This window comes from Achroia grisella, unplaced genomic scaffold (assembly GCF_030625045.1).
Source record: "Achroia grisella isolate CSIRO2021 unplaced genomic scaffold, CSIRO_AGI_Agris_v1 utg25068, whole genome shotgun sequence".
Taxonomy (NCBI): domain Eukaryota; kingdom Metazoa; phylum Arthropoda; class Insecta; order Lepidoptera; family Pyralidae; genus Achroia; species Achroia grisella.
Window position 1 is genome coordinate 123,338 of NW_026712742.1, and position 15,989 is coordinate 139,326.

The 15,989-nt window shown below is 35.4% G+C and overlaps 1 protein-coding gene across 1 annotated transcript; it reads left to right on the plus strand.

Moving 5' to 3' along the window:
* Positions 1 to 12,410: 12,410 nt before the first annotated feature.
* Positions 12,411 to 13,856, plus strand: LOC131842829 (uncharacterized). Its single transcript, XM_059191396.1, has one exon. It carries the CDS (start codon positions 12,411 to 12,413, stop codon positions 13,854 to 13,856), a length of 1,446 nt encoding a protein of 481 aa, XP_059047379.1.
* The last annotated feature ends 2,133 nt before the right edge of the window (positions 13,857 to 15,989 follow it).

Genomic DNA, 15,989 nt, shown 5'->3' on the forward strand with positions numbered 1-15,989 from the left:
GAAAATAGTAGCTAGATAAGAAGCAACAATATCTATGAATGAACTAACTACTTTAACTGACATGCCCCAGAGATCTTTCGTTTTTTTTAACTGTTTGAATACTTTTATTATATGAAAAGGGCTGACACGTGAAAATTTAAATGTTAAAGAACAAGGGCCGACATTAGCCTCCAGGAATGTTTTTGCTTGAATGGGAGATGAATCCAGAGAAGATGTAATGTCAATCGGAATATTAGCAAAAAAATCTTGGAAAATATGAACTATATCTTTTGTTGCTGTTATTAACTTATTGTCATAATTTAATGAGAATTGATAGCTGGCTTTTCAGATAAAATAAAATAAATATTCTGATAAACTTGGTGTAAAGAATATCAGGATTATTGCTAGATTGTAACTGTAAATCTAATTTATATTTAACAGTGCCTTTATATTTATTAATATTGTAAGCATTTATGTGTCTTTTTATTTTTTGTTATTGTTAATTTTTTTAGTCTGATTAGTTACGTGCGTCGCAGCCGCAGGAATTAAAAAAAAACGAAAATATTTTAGTATATTTAATTAAAACTAAAATATGACTATAACTATCTTCGGACGAAGTTGGTACCGAATTAAGTTAAATTCACAAATACTGAGACGCGGAAACACTAGTTAAGATGTCGAGTTAGCAGTTGCCCAGCGCGGTGGGTCAACGAAGATGTGGGGCGCTGATTCGTCATTTTGAAGTACGGGCACAAAGTACAAGGCCGTGCTCCTCATCAGCAATTTCCGTATTAGCAACAGCTATAACACCTCCCCTCGTAGACATGCAACTATTTCAATACGTTTAGGGAAAATGTTGCGGGATGAATCTCGTCGTGGGATGAATCTGGCATCGTCACAGCATCTGGTTGATTAGCATCTGTCTGGCGCCGGTATTGGCATAGGTGTCGTCGGCTCCATATAATTCCGGCGGATACTATTAAGCTCAATACTACCACAGGTAACATAATATTACATACAGATACCCCAGCCCATACAAGAAAATGGTTCCTTCCGAGTTATCGGGCTATTTTATTTCGCCGCCGTAGCCGCTAGAGGTCTCTAGATCTGAAGCAGTGCGGATTACTAGTGGGTGCTTAGTAACAAAGCACGAAAATAGATGGCAGTCAATTCAGTCTACATGACATCTGTTTTGCAAAGATAGGTATATACAAGATATGTAGGTAACTGTATCGTGTACCTCATTAGGGACGATTCAAGATTCAATGTAAATGTGTAGGTATAATATCGTTAGCTGACACTCTGCAGATATGGCTTATGTGTATATTATGTTATGTATATATTATGTTATAGTTTATTCTACATTCCATGCCTATTTTTTTCTCTCGACGAAGATATGTTGTAACGCGTCTGCGCTATACGTATAGCCCGATTTTGATATCGTCTATACTCGTACGTATCAAAATCGGCCTATACGATTTTTTATTTTAATCGTTATGTGTAAGAGACTGATTTTAGCTACATTATTATACATATTTAGCTACATTATTATATATATTATACATATTATACATATTTTGAATTTGAATTTAGGTCTGAGGTAGGGTTGTTATCTATTTTTTATACCCCTAAGTCATAGGGGTGGCCTACCCTGAATTTTTTTTTTGTATTATGGACAATTTTTTATTTATTTATAATGTTACATTAAAAATACATACACGCCTAAATTTTGGCCCGTCTTTCACCAACCCCTATTTTTAATAGCGATATTCTTACAAATATTATAAATGCTAAAGTAACTCAGTCTGTCTGTTTGTCTCGCTTTCACGCCAAAACTACTGAACTTATTTAATTGAAATTTGGTACACAGTTAATGTAGACCGTGAGAAAGGCTACTTTTTAATGCGAAAAAGGGTTGAAAGGAGAAATGAAAGGCTATATGAAAATATCGTCATTTTTAAAGTCAGGTCTTGTAAGCTAAAGCTTTAATTTATAATCTTATAATTTAATTAATAATATTTTTTAGGCTGCTGACTAAATATAAATAAATATGACATTCTAAGTTTGTAAAATGTTATCCTTAAGAGGGTAAAATGAAATATAAGATGAAAGTTGAAGATGATGAAGAAATTCGTCATTTTCAAAACTTGTACGATGAAACTTTTTTCTTTGTATTTTTCGAGTTACATTATTAAATATTTATTATTTATTTGGTAAAGGTCACTATTCCACACGGACGAAGTCGCGGGTACAGCTTGTTAATTTATAAAGCAAAACAAGGTTTGCCGGGTCAGTTAATTTATATCTATAATGAAATGAAATTCGGTTTCAAAAGAAGGAATATTAATTAAGCTTAATAGCTTAAAACTTCAATCCTAGATGAAGTGAACACGGTCGGTCTAGGTTTTTCATTACTATTATAGAAATATGTTACGGGGGAACACGTTGCTTAGTACGAAATTGTGTATATTACAATATAACTTAACTAGAAAATATTATAATGATGTCACTGGAACACTCATTGCCTTACTACTATACCGTCCATTAGTCGCGAACTTTCTGGAAGCGCGAGAGACGCGCTCCTATTGGTCGGTCGGTGTGGTTACCGCACGACGCGCATGCGCTGTACGCTTAGATGAGTCTCACGGCGCGGGCGTAAGTACTTACTATGTAATATGTATACATATGGGTGTCACAAATGTTTTTATTACAAGTAATATTACCCTATTATCTAAGCCAGTAATGTGTGCTTATTTTGAACTTGATAACATTCAGAATTACTTGTATAACTTTCGATATCTACAATAATAATATCTTTCTATATCTTTAGCGGTGCTAAATTACCAGGTTGTGTACTACTACTAGTATTGTTAGTGTTAGGGTTCGCATGGATATTTTCGAGATATATCTGATATTTTATATTAAAAGAAGGTAGTTTCATTATTACTCGGTATCGTTAAACTAGTTGCATATAACCCCCACTCATATCTTCTCTGTATAAAAGGGAGGGTTTTTGTAAGCCGCGGCATTCGGTCCTTGAGCACAGGATGTGCTGGTTGTATTTTAATTGCTAAAGTGAATTGTGTTAGAGACATAGTTAAATTAATGTTATTTTATTATAACACATACTTTTACTAGTACATAAAGTTGATATATCTAACATTAGTGAGGGATAAAGTTGATGAACAAAAATAAAACAATATTCGTATTAAAAATATATTTCTCTAATATTTTTGCCATTATTTTTAAGTTTATTCCAAATACAAGGGGTCTGACATGGGGTGTTATGTACCTACATTAAAAAATACTTTTTGAAATGTATGTACCTACATTAAAATATATTTTTTGAAATGTATGAAAGTAATGTATGTACCTACATAAAAAGTTCATTTTTGAAATGTATGAAATTTTTTAAATGTATAAAATGTATGAAAGAAATGTATGTACCTGTATGTATGTACATTAAAAGATAATTTTTGAAATGTATGCACCGTACAATAACAAGACACATTAAACATCATACCACAGAGTCATACGCAAGTGCTATGATATTAATGACAAAGGAAAAACAACTTTATGTTGTTCAGGTTAGGGTCGATTTCTCTCTTTTTTTTAAATAATATTTTAATATTAACAGTTTCCAGTATTCGAAGACAGCAACGATTCGTACTCGATATTTTAAATTATTATGTAATCGATTTTTCAGTACAAATGTAAATAACCAACGACACTAATAATGTACTACTATATTCCGTTCTTTGAAACGGAACACTGCTATAATACAAAATAATTAAATTTTACTGTTCACAAAGACTCATTAAAAGCATCATCGAATAATGCGCTGTAATAAAATCCTGTTATCGATTATTCGAAAAAATCGATAATACATGTATTTATTTTTAATATGGCAACACTTCATACATAGGTATTATTGGAAATAGTATTACTTGCTTGTTCGGCTATTTTTAATTTACTTAAACTTTTTTTATATTTACATTTACAATAATAATATATTAAGTGCTTATTATTGGAAAATATAAAAAAATATATTTAATTAGGCCGATACAAATGACAACAATGCCATCTATGAAAGCATTTTGAAAACATTGAGCCCCGTATTAGCAATGATTAAAGTGTAATTAAATACTGGAAAATAACAAAATGAGTAAATATATGAAAATTACTTTTCTAATCGCATTATTTTATTTTAATATGTATCTATAACTTTTTAAAAAAAGATTAAACGATTTTGAAAACACAGTTTTGTTTTTTAAAACGTTTGCAAAACTATGATGAATTCCATCGATACCAATCACGCCATCTATATGCAACTTTTAGCAATAATAATGGTTACTTCCCCACGAAGTACCACTGGTACTACTATATAGAGTGGTACAGTAGTATGGTAGAGCGCTGAAGTATAGTTCTGATTTACGAATATAGGTGATTGTCTGTCTATGGTGTTCTACAGTTCATGAAGACCTTTCAGATCAATTGAGTAACTTTTGAATGTTGGTTGAGGAGAAGTCACTGCCATCCAGTTAATAGTAGGTTGAATTATCTTAACAGGCTGTCCTTGTATCTTATCGTCCTTATTATATATTACGAAGTCATCTGAATGTAACATGCAAGTATGAGGTATAGTAATAAGATAGCTTCCGTTTAGAATGATGTAGTCGTCTCGGGAACATGTTAACTCTTGTGGGGTTCGGGAATACAATAGAATAATGTCGGTCATCCAGCTTCTCCATGGCTCCTTTAGATAATGATAATGTTGTCATCTTGCAAGATTTATCTTCTATCTGTTCAGTTAGTAATTTGGAAATGCAATCTGGTTGTGTTTTAATTTGATGATGGTAGTTGTCGTCGCTTAAATAGTACCGGTTATTTATCTTCGGGCTTTCAGTCTCCATGTACACATGAACATTCCCGTGGGTTACTATATAAGGATGTGGTGGAATTATGATTTGGTTAAATTGGTTTGGAACGATGGATAGTTTGTAAAGGTTATAAACCTGCAGGGATGTTATCGGGAAACTAAATGCTATTACTATTCTTTTGCCTACGTAATACGCTCCAGATTTAATTATGTTATAAAATTCAAGTAGTTCTATGTCTCATAATTCTATATATTGCAAAAAAGTATGGTAATGAGTAGTTAGTTTCAATAGGTAGGTCGGCCAATACTGTATCTTGTGTAAAGCGGGGTGCTAATTTTGATCTGGCTGCAGCGGGATTAGATACAAATACCTGCTGTTGGGGGTGATATTCTATTTCTGGTTCACGACTTTTATTAATACGTTCTATTATATTAGTACGGTTGGCAAGGGATGATTCATTAACTATCTCATAAACCTTTTTCATTTGCTCCCTGTGAGATTGAATATATTGCTGTAGCAGGTGTTCAGTTATATTGAAGTCTAGTGGGTCACGTGGGTCTGTATGTCCTAATATTAAGTCATACGGTCTACATCGTGTGAAACTATGGATGGAGCTATTTTATCCTAAGACAGCATCAGGCATGAGATTTATTACTGGTTCATTTTTCTGTAATCTAAGTATTCTGAGATGTTCTAATAAGGTTGAGTGAAATCTCTCGATATTTCCATTGTCATTGGGGGCATGAGCTAGTGTCTTATGACGTGTGTGTGCATCTTAATAAATTCCGTGAACATTTGGTTAGTAAATTCCGTACCCTGGTCAGTAACTATTGTTAGTGGAAGTCCATGGTGGGTGCTAAATGTTAATAGTGCTTGTATTATACTAATGGCTGTTCCGTCACGTAAGAGATAAGCCTGTCCGTATTTGTGAAATGAAAGTTATATATTTTTCACACTCTGCAGTTAATAGATCCATATGCACTATCTCAAACGGTCTGGATGGTGGCGGTACTATGTTAAATTGTTGACGAATGGGGTTTCTGTCGTACTTAGCTTGACCACATATTGTACAATCGTTGATAAATTTTGTGACATGGTCCCTCATTTTTTGCCAATAATACTTTCGAGATAAAGCTAAGTAACATTCATTTATTCCACGATGGTTAGTTTTACCATCATGATAGTGTTTAATGATTTCTTGCTGACGCAGGTATGGTTTAACATTTTCTAATTCAAATTTTACTAATACAAGTTTCATGGCGGAGCTTCTAAATTTATTTTGTAATATAGGTATTATAGAATACATACCTAAGGGTGGTGAAATAAGAATAGCAGTTTTAATCTTGGGATGTACAAATTCTTTAACTATGTTTACAATATCTTCCTCTAAATTATTCTCTGAAACTTGAACAGACGTACGAGTATGTGTTTCGAAAGGTTTTGAGACTACTGGTCGTTTCTTTATATCTTTAACTAACGTTATATGCAGTTGTTTCTGATATTTATTTAAGGAATCGTCAACAATAGGTATTTCTAAGATGGGGTTTTCTTGAGATGTATGTGCAGTAACAGTTGATGAGTTTATCGGTGATGGCGGTCTGTCTGTATGGTTATTACTTTCTGAACTTATCTCATTATGTATCTCGACTCTAGACAAACCATCGTGGTTTAATATTATTTTTGCCTTTTTTATAAATTACTGTATAATCATATTCGCTTAATTTTAAGCGCCAGCGTGTAAGGCGGGAATTTGGCTCCTTTAGGCTCATAATCCATTGTAATGGCTTATGGTCCGTAAGGATTTTAAACTTTCGTCCGAACAAACAAGGTCTGAAATATTTTGTTGCCCAAACTATGGCTAAAAGCTCTTTTTGTATAGTACTATAATTTATTTCACTTTCATTAAGTGTACGAGATGCATATTGTAATATATGTAGGTAGTTAAGTGAATCACAAATACAATTGTTGTAGGGTAGGTTGCGCTCTCTCGAATTAAATGTTATATAGTGAACGGACGTATTTTATTGTGCTCCTCAAATAACTGATATCAGTACATATTTTACAGTGGCGACGAGGAATAAAGTGCCTATGAGCGTGTACTCGTAATAGTGATTTATAGTAAAAGTATAAAATGTTTGTGGGCAAAATCGAACCTTTCGACCTTGACAAAGACAACTGGGAAACGTATGTCGACCGGCTAGAACAATATTTTGTGGCGAACGCTGTGAAAATGGAACTACAAGTGGCTATCTTAATAACAGTTATCGGAGGTGATGCGTATGACCTTATGGTTAATCTGTGTACGCCGACGAAACCCGCAAATAAAAGTTATGCTGACTTAGTGACACCCATGAAGGGACACTTGAATCCTAAACCCAGTATGTTAGCGGAAAGATTTAAATTTAGGCAGCGTATACAAAAGTCAGAAGAAACCATATCTAATTTTGTGGCGTAATTAAAAAAATTAGCAAACAATGCGGATTTTCGGCGGATATATTAAGAGAAAATCTAAGAGATCAATTCGTGTGCGGATTAATCAATGATGATATCAGGCAGAGGTTATTTACTGAGGATGACACGATCACGTTCGAGCGAGCATATAAGATTGCTGTGTCGATGGAGGCAGCCGAGACGAACGCGGCCTTGATAGAAGACTGTACCAGGAGCAGACCAGGTGACAGTAGGCAAGGGGCGGCGCGCTCAGCGGCGGCCGAGCTGCATCACATCGGACACGCGGCGGGCGCGGGCGGCGCGGGCGGCGGGGGCAGAGCACGCGGCCGGTCGGCCGCCGACCATTATCGCCGGCGAGCTACGCAGCAATACGAACACGGTCCAAGCGGCACGAGCGGAGCGGACGGGGGCACGAGCGGAGCGGACAGGAGACAATATACACACACCAGATCGAACAGAAACCAGAATTGTAGCTGGAAAAATAGATGTAACGTATGTGGGGGGGAACATGAGTCTGTTCCATGTAAATTTAAGGCTTATGTTTGTAGAGTGTGTAATCGAAGTGGACACTTAAAGAAGATGTGCCCAAGAATACAGAGTCATAAATCGCTGTACAATTTACAAGAAGAACAGGTGCGGTATTTGGACAAATCGGACAGTGATAATAGTGACGAGGTAAATAATTATTCATTACACACAAATTTGAAATGCTTTGGACCATACACCGTCAATATAAATATTGAAGGTGTATGGTTAAAAATGGAAATAGATACTGGGAGTGCTATATCATGTATAAATGTGGATTGTTACAATAATTATTTCAAACCTTGTAAGTTAAAACCTTGTAATTTAGTGTTAAGGTACTATACAGGGGAAACTGTATCCCCATTGGGCAAAATTACACAGGTAGTAAAATACAACGAGTTATGCAAAAAATTAGATTTGTACATAATAGATAAGGGGAAAACTTGCCTATTGGGTAGAAATTGGTTAGAAGAATTAGAAATAGATAAATGATTGTCTGCATTGTCATGTTACAGAATAGGTACTTCGACGGATACCTTTAATATTAAGGAATTCAGTTCCAGATACTGTGAGGTGTTCGAGGACAAGTTGGGACGGTTCACCGGAGGCACGGTAGGGTTCCGGCTGCGTCCGGACGCGCGGCCGGTGTTCATGCGGGCGCGGCCGCTCGCGGACGCGCTGCGCGAGCCCGTGGGCCGCGCGCTCGACCAGATGCTGAGAGACGGAATCATCACGCCGGTCACTACCTCCGACTGGGCCACGCCCATCGTACCGGTAATGAAGAAGGACGGCACCATACGGGTATGCGCAGATTTTAAGATCACTCTCAATAAATGTCTCGAGGTGGACCACTATCCCCTTCCGAAGGTAGAATACTTACTTACAAAATTGCATGGCGGGGATAAATTCACAAAATTAGATTTATCGCAAGCGTACGCACAGTTTGAGCTAGACGAATCAAAAAAATACACGGTAATTAATACACATAAGGGATTATTTATGTACAAGAGACTGATCTACGGGTTAGCTCGAGTCCTGGAATTTTTCAAAGAAAACTGGAGCAACTTTTTGCAGATATACCGACAGTAGGGGTGTTTTTAGACGACTTAATTATTACAGGCAGGGATGACGAGTCACACATACAGACATTACATAAAGTTTTTGAAAGGTTACAAAAATATGGGTTAAAGATAAAAAAAGAGAAATGCACATTTTTTGCAGACTCGGTAACATATCTAGGGTTCGTTATAAGTAAAAAAGGGGTTCAAACCTGTCCTGAGAAGATCGAAGCAATAAAAAAAGCCCCTATACCAAACAATATTACGGAGTTACGTTCCTTTTTGGGACTTATAATGTATTATGCTAAATTTGTGCCTAATCTAAGTACAGTATTGAGCCCAGTATATCACTTATTAAAAATAGAAGTTAAGTATGAGTGGAACGTGCAATGTATGAATGCATTTAATAAAATAAAATGTATGTTAATTTCTAGTGCAGTATTAGCCCATTATTCGTCGGAGCTGCCTATAGTGCTGACGACGGACACCAGCTGTACGGGAATAGGAGCCGTTATTTCACATATTATGACTGGAGGACAGGAGAGGCCAATAGCGTACGCATCCCGAGTTCTCAATGCAGCCGAGAGATCCTATTCTCAGATTGATAGAGAAGCCCTGGCTATAATTTACGGGGTGCGTAAGTTTCATCAATATCTGTATGGCCGGAGATTTACGCTCCGAACAGATCATAAACCGCTTGTATCGATTTTTGGAGATAAAACCGGTATACCGATAATGGCAGCTAGCAGGTTGCAGCGCTGGGCTGTAATTTTAGCGGGATATGACTATGCCATAGAATACGTACGAAGCCAGAACAATGCAGCAGATGCATTATCTCGGTTACCGATAGGAAAAAGAAAAATTAAAGGGCAAAGAAATAACTTATTTAAATTTTATTCAAAATTTTTTACCAATAACAAGGAAAGTAGTACAAAATAGTATTATGAAGGATGATATATTAATGAAAATAGTATATTTTTTACAATCAGGGTGGCCGAACGATTGTAAAGATGAAACCCTAAAGCCTTTTTTATTCGCAGAAATGAGTTGTATATCGATAGGGGTTGTATAATCTGGGGCTATCGGTTGGTGATACCTAATGCATTGAGAGCGGAGTTACTGAAAGAACTACATGTTGGACATTTAGGAATTGTTAAAATGAAGAATATAGCACGCGGTATTATTTGGTGGCCAGGTATAGATTTAGACATCGAGAACACATGTAAGCAGTGCATCACGTGTGCGGTAGAGGGCACTGCACCACCGCATGTACCACCGCAACCGTGGCCCTATATTGAGGAGCCGTCGTCGCGTTTGCACATTGATTTCCTAGGACCATTTCAAGGTAAAACGTTTTTAGTAATTATAGATGCTACAAGTAAATGGCTAGAAATATTCCTAATGGCGAGAACCACGGGAACAGCGGTTATAAAAGTACTCTGTGAGACTTTTGCACGGTTTGGGCTTCCCAAGGAAGTTGTTTCTGATAATGGACCGCCATTCAGTAGGCGAGAGTATGCTGAATTTATGGCAAAGAATGGTATTAAAACGACGTTTACCCCTGTGTATCACCCCTCGTCGAACGGAGCAGCGGAGAACGCGGTCAAACTGCAAACGCGCGATTAAGAAATCATTAAGAGATGGTAGTGATTTAGATGCATCATTACAAACTTATCTGTTGATGTATAGAAATGTTGAACACAGTACCACTGGAGTACCGCCTGCGGTGCTATTACAGCGTAGAAAGTTAAGGTGTAGGCTGGATTTACTACGAGAAGATAGGCAGGTAGAAATAAAAGTACAGGAATCGCAACAAAGACAAGTACATAACGCAGGCGGTACACCAAAAACTATTAATGTAGGGGAAACCGTATGGGCGCGAGTCTATACAGGAAAAAAGTGGATAGAAGGTATAATCAACAATAAAGTAGGTTCTAGAAATTATATTGTAAGTAGGGAAGGGGGTCCATCCATTAAAAGACATGCAGATCAGATAAAAAAAAGACGTAGTAGCTGTTATGGTGTGCCTTCAACTACAGATATAGTAGTTTCATCACAACATACGAACACGGGTGTTGATGATTCCGTAACTGAGTCCATGGATATGCAAGCTATTACACAGTTAGGAGCAGATGTAGAAATTTCAGGTGGAGGTGAGGTTCCCGTAACTTCAAATTTGGCATTATCCCCTGGAGTTTCTACAAAATCGGATATTGATAACCCCATAGAAACACCGGTGAGCCGTCTCAAACGATGTAGGAAGTCTGTACATAGATATGGGTTCGACTTCGACTAATGTAAAAAAAAAAAATGTTTTATTTGTAAAATATAATTGTACTAGTATATAAGGGTGGAGGTGTAATATATGTAGGTAGTTAAGTGAATCACAAATACAATTGTTGTAGGGTAGGTTGCGCTCTCTCGAATTAAATGTTATATAGTGAACAGACGTATTTTATTGTGCTCCTCAAATAACTGATATCAGTACATATTCCCCTTCCCTCCCGGAGCCCGTACGATACGGTCGTGTGCAACGTTACGTTTTGTTACCATTGTTTTCATCACCAAAATTAAATTCATAATTTTAATAAAACAAATAATTAAATAAAATAAATTCAACAAGTGCAAACCCAAGTACCAGGACAGCAGTAAGTGGCGAGAGTCGCATTAAAACTATTAGAAAGAAACGTCTTCGGGGTGAGTGAGATAAATACAATATTACTTGTTTACGCCTCTGTAGCATATACGACTACCTGTTGCTAATTGGCCAATCACTCCCCCTCCTGCCGTGTTAGCTTACTCCAGCATTATGCACACCGCCGCACACGCACTCAACACGACACCTGCGCTTCATTGATAAATTACGCATCATTGCAACTTACCGACGGCTACTTAATACATTTAGGCCTACAGTATTAATAATGCAACGCACTCCAGATAAAAAATCTAGCTTGTATGGGTCAGATCCCAGCCTAGCTTCTAGTAAAGAGGAATTCTTGCCTAGACAGAGACAGGTGTCTTCAAGACTAAAGAGAACAAGGGATTTTGACTTTGAAAGTGCATTTGATGGATTCAAAGATTATATCACCAGTCTGTTATCGACATGGAAGGCGGAACAGAATGAAAAATTTTCTGAATTTCGTTCAGATCTCGCCTCAATTAAAGAACAACTAACAGACGTCCAAAAATCTAATGGTGAAATCGAGAAGTCTTTAACTTTTTTGTCATCACAATTCGATGCCTTAAATGACAGGATTACAAATTTGGAAAAAAACCAAAATGCCTATGAGCGTAAGATTCTTCTATTAGAACAAAAGACAGAGGAGATGTCACGTAAGAGTCGTATGCATGAAATAGAACTACGAAATATACCTGCAAAACAAAAAGAAACTCAAGATCAACTCGCTGGAAATCAGTGTCGCCCCGACTGTCGAGGCGTACGCACGTTTGTAGGTGGTTATTACTGTGCTATATTTTATTGTTTTAACTACCCACATGTTTAATTTACTTAGTGAAAATGGATAGTTTTAATAGATCTAATAGTTATTTATCCAATGCAAATGAGGAGGTAATTTATAACGATTTGGATGAACAAAACACGGAAGATACTCATGACACTATTGACAATAATACCGACGAGAGAATTGTGGAAAAACGTAACCGACCCGATTCTGATGAAAGTAAAGAAGGTGAAGATGATAATGAAGGTTTCACTACGGTATTAAGACGAAAAAAACGTATACATCGCAGTTTTTCGAAGTGTAGTAACGAAAATAATGAGATAGATATGGATGAAGGTCTAAGCGACGATGATTTTTTTGAGGTATGTCTATTTTCTAAACAAACACTTCCTAAACAGTTTGGTATGGCAAAATTACTAAAAGCAGACAACATTACAAATATTTTGAAAATTAAATATAAAGGACCTTTTAAGTGCTTCATAACTTTAAAATATAAACTAGATGCCGAAAAATTACTGAAGTGTCAAAAATTATCCGAATTAGACGTTAGATGTCAATACACGTCCCAACTAGATTTTACCTATGGTATAGTGAAGGAAATAGATTTAGACATAGAAGAAAAAGAAATGTTGGAAACTTTTGAAAGTATTTACGAGATAAGCTCTGTACGTCGATTAAAACGACTGGATGCGATGGGAAAATGGATAGATAGTACAGCAGTTCGTTTCTGCTTTAAAAGTAATACCTTACCTCCACATATCGTTGGATATGGGTGCCGGTTTAAGGTAGAAAAATACATTTTTCCCGTATCGCAATGTTCAACTTGTTGGAAATTTGGTCATATGAAGCGTTTTTGTCCAACTAATAAAATTAAATGTGCAAAATGTGGAGATGATCATGATAAATGCGATACGAATATTTTTTTTTGTATTAATTGCAAAGGTAAACATTTGGCTATTGACAAGAAAGCACTGTCTGTATATTTACAAGAGTTGTCAAGCGGCAAAGAACTACGTGTCATAAGTACTCAAGCTAATGTTTCAGAAGATTCCGTAACATATAAACAAGATTATCAGAATTCCAGTGCTGCTAAGCGCTCATACAGTGAAGTAACGAAGAATATAAATGAAAACGAAGAGACAACTTCTGTAATACTTAATTTACCGTCTAAGTCGAAACACAAGAAGAAAAAGGAAAAAAAGCAAAGAAATTCTAGTAACTTAATAGAAGAAAGAGCAGAGGAAGAACTTAGTTCAGAAGAGAATACCTCTGACAAAGATGATAGTGGAAGAGATAGAACAAAAGAACGCAAAAATATCTCGACATTTTACAAAATTTATTATAAAATCAAACAAATAATTCTGTCAGAATCATCATTTGAAAAAAAAATCACATTCAGTATTAAAATTATCATAGAAGAGTTTATGCATTGGTGTTTCAGATATGTTAAAGAAGGAGAGTTGTTAGAATCAGTAATTAATATTATCAAAGGTGGATCATAATAAAACCTTTAATATTAACATTTTACAATGGAATGCACGAAGTTTACAGCCAAAGTTAGTAGATTTTGAACTTTTATTAAATCGAGAAAAAATTCATATTGCAGTTATTAGTGAAACATGGTTGGAGCCTGAATCATCTTTACGCGTTACCGGGTATAATATTTATAGAAAAGATAGGTCAGACTCATATGGTGGAGTAGCAATATTTTGTCATAAATCTATAAAATCATGTTTATATACAATAAATGTTAGTAACCCAGACATAGAAATCATACATATTAAGATTCTAAACTGTAAATTAGTTAAATATATAGTTTCTGTCTATTGTCCCTCATCGGTCCATACTACAAAAAGTGACTGGGACGAAATTTTTTCGCAATTTACGGAACAATCATTAATAGTTGGCGACTTCAATGGTCATCATACCAATTGGTCGACGAAATCAGACAGCAGAGGTAATTTCTTGTACGATAGTTCTATCGAATATGGTCTTATTTCACTTAATGATAACAGGTCTACACGTATTAAATTAGTAGATGGTATTACACATAAAACTTCGCCAGACATCTCTTTTTGCTCCACAGATATATCTATGAATTTTAATTGGGACGTCACCAATGAAAATTTAGGAAGTGATCATAATGTAATTAAACTATGCTTAAAATATCAAGACTATGTACATATTGCTAATAGAAGAAACTTCAGAGCTGCTGATTGGATAAATTATAAAAATGAACTTCACTCTGATTTTAGAAATATTCCTGTAACAAATAATGTACAGATTAGGTATGATTATTTTTTGGATCAAATAACTAAAGCTACTAATAATAATGTACCATTTATTAAAATTAGTAATAACCCTATCTCAAATTTTCAAGTTAAACCATATTGGAACCAAGATCTGTCTAAAGCAATAGCAGAAAGGCGTTTAGCACTTAAAATTTTTCGGAAAAATCCCACTGATGCTAATAACGCCCGTTTAAAATCTAAAATAGCAGAAGCTCAACGGTTAATTCGCAGAGCAAAATCAAATAATTGGTATAGTTTTTGTGACAGTATTAATGAAAACACTTCGGTATCAGAAATGTGGAGAAAAATGAAATGGATGAAAGGAAACAAACACGCGCGTCAATGTTTTCCGGATAAACAAAAGAGAAACTTAATAGATTCCTTAACGCCTGACTACACTGTCCAGTTGTGCCCCCCTATAAATTCAGATAATCCTAAATTAGATGCAAACTTTACTAAACAAGAATTAGAAATTTGTTTAAAATATAAAGATACTGCCCCCGGTAGCGATGAAATTACATACTCGATGGTTTATCATTTACCGGATAATGCTAAGCTTTATTTATTACAGTTATATAATTTGATATTTAGTTCTGGACATGTTCCTAAACAGTGGAAAGATATATTGATTATACCTATTCCAAAACCTAACGATCCAGGTAATAAGTTACGACCAATATCTTTACTATCCTGCTTATGTAAAATTTTTCACTCAATGATTAAAAATCGCCTTGAATGGTATGTTGAACATAATAAGATTTTATCAAAATATACAAGTGGATTTAGACGAGCTCAATCTTCCTTAGATGCATTAGTACGTCTTGTTTCTAGCATATATAGTGGTTTTTCCAAAAATCAACAAACTATAGCATGTTTTTTAGATATTGAGGGTGCTTATAATAACGTCCTGGTAAACGCAGTTATTGATAAATTAGATAAATGTAATGTAGGAGTTAAAATTTGTACATATTTGTGGGAGTATTTAAAAGAAAGGCATCTCCTTATAAAGTTAGACGAAGACGATAATTTTTATTCGAGATGGGCATACAGAGGAATTCCTCAAGGTGACCCCATTTCTCCCCTTTTGTTCAACATCGTGACAGTTGAAATTTCTCGCAGTATACAGAATACATATATCTGTCAATATGCAGACGATTTTGTTATTTACTCTAATAAAAATTCGTTAATAGACAGTACTAGCAGAATCCAAAGTTCTCTTAATGTTATTCTTACATTACTGCAAGATTTGGGTTTGGAAATATCTGTAAATAAAACTAAACTATGTATTTTTTCGAGAGGTCATAAATGTAATAAGGCTATTATTAATGTAAATGGTAGTGCACT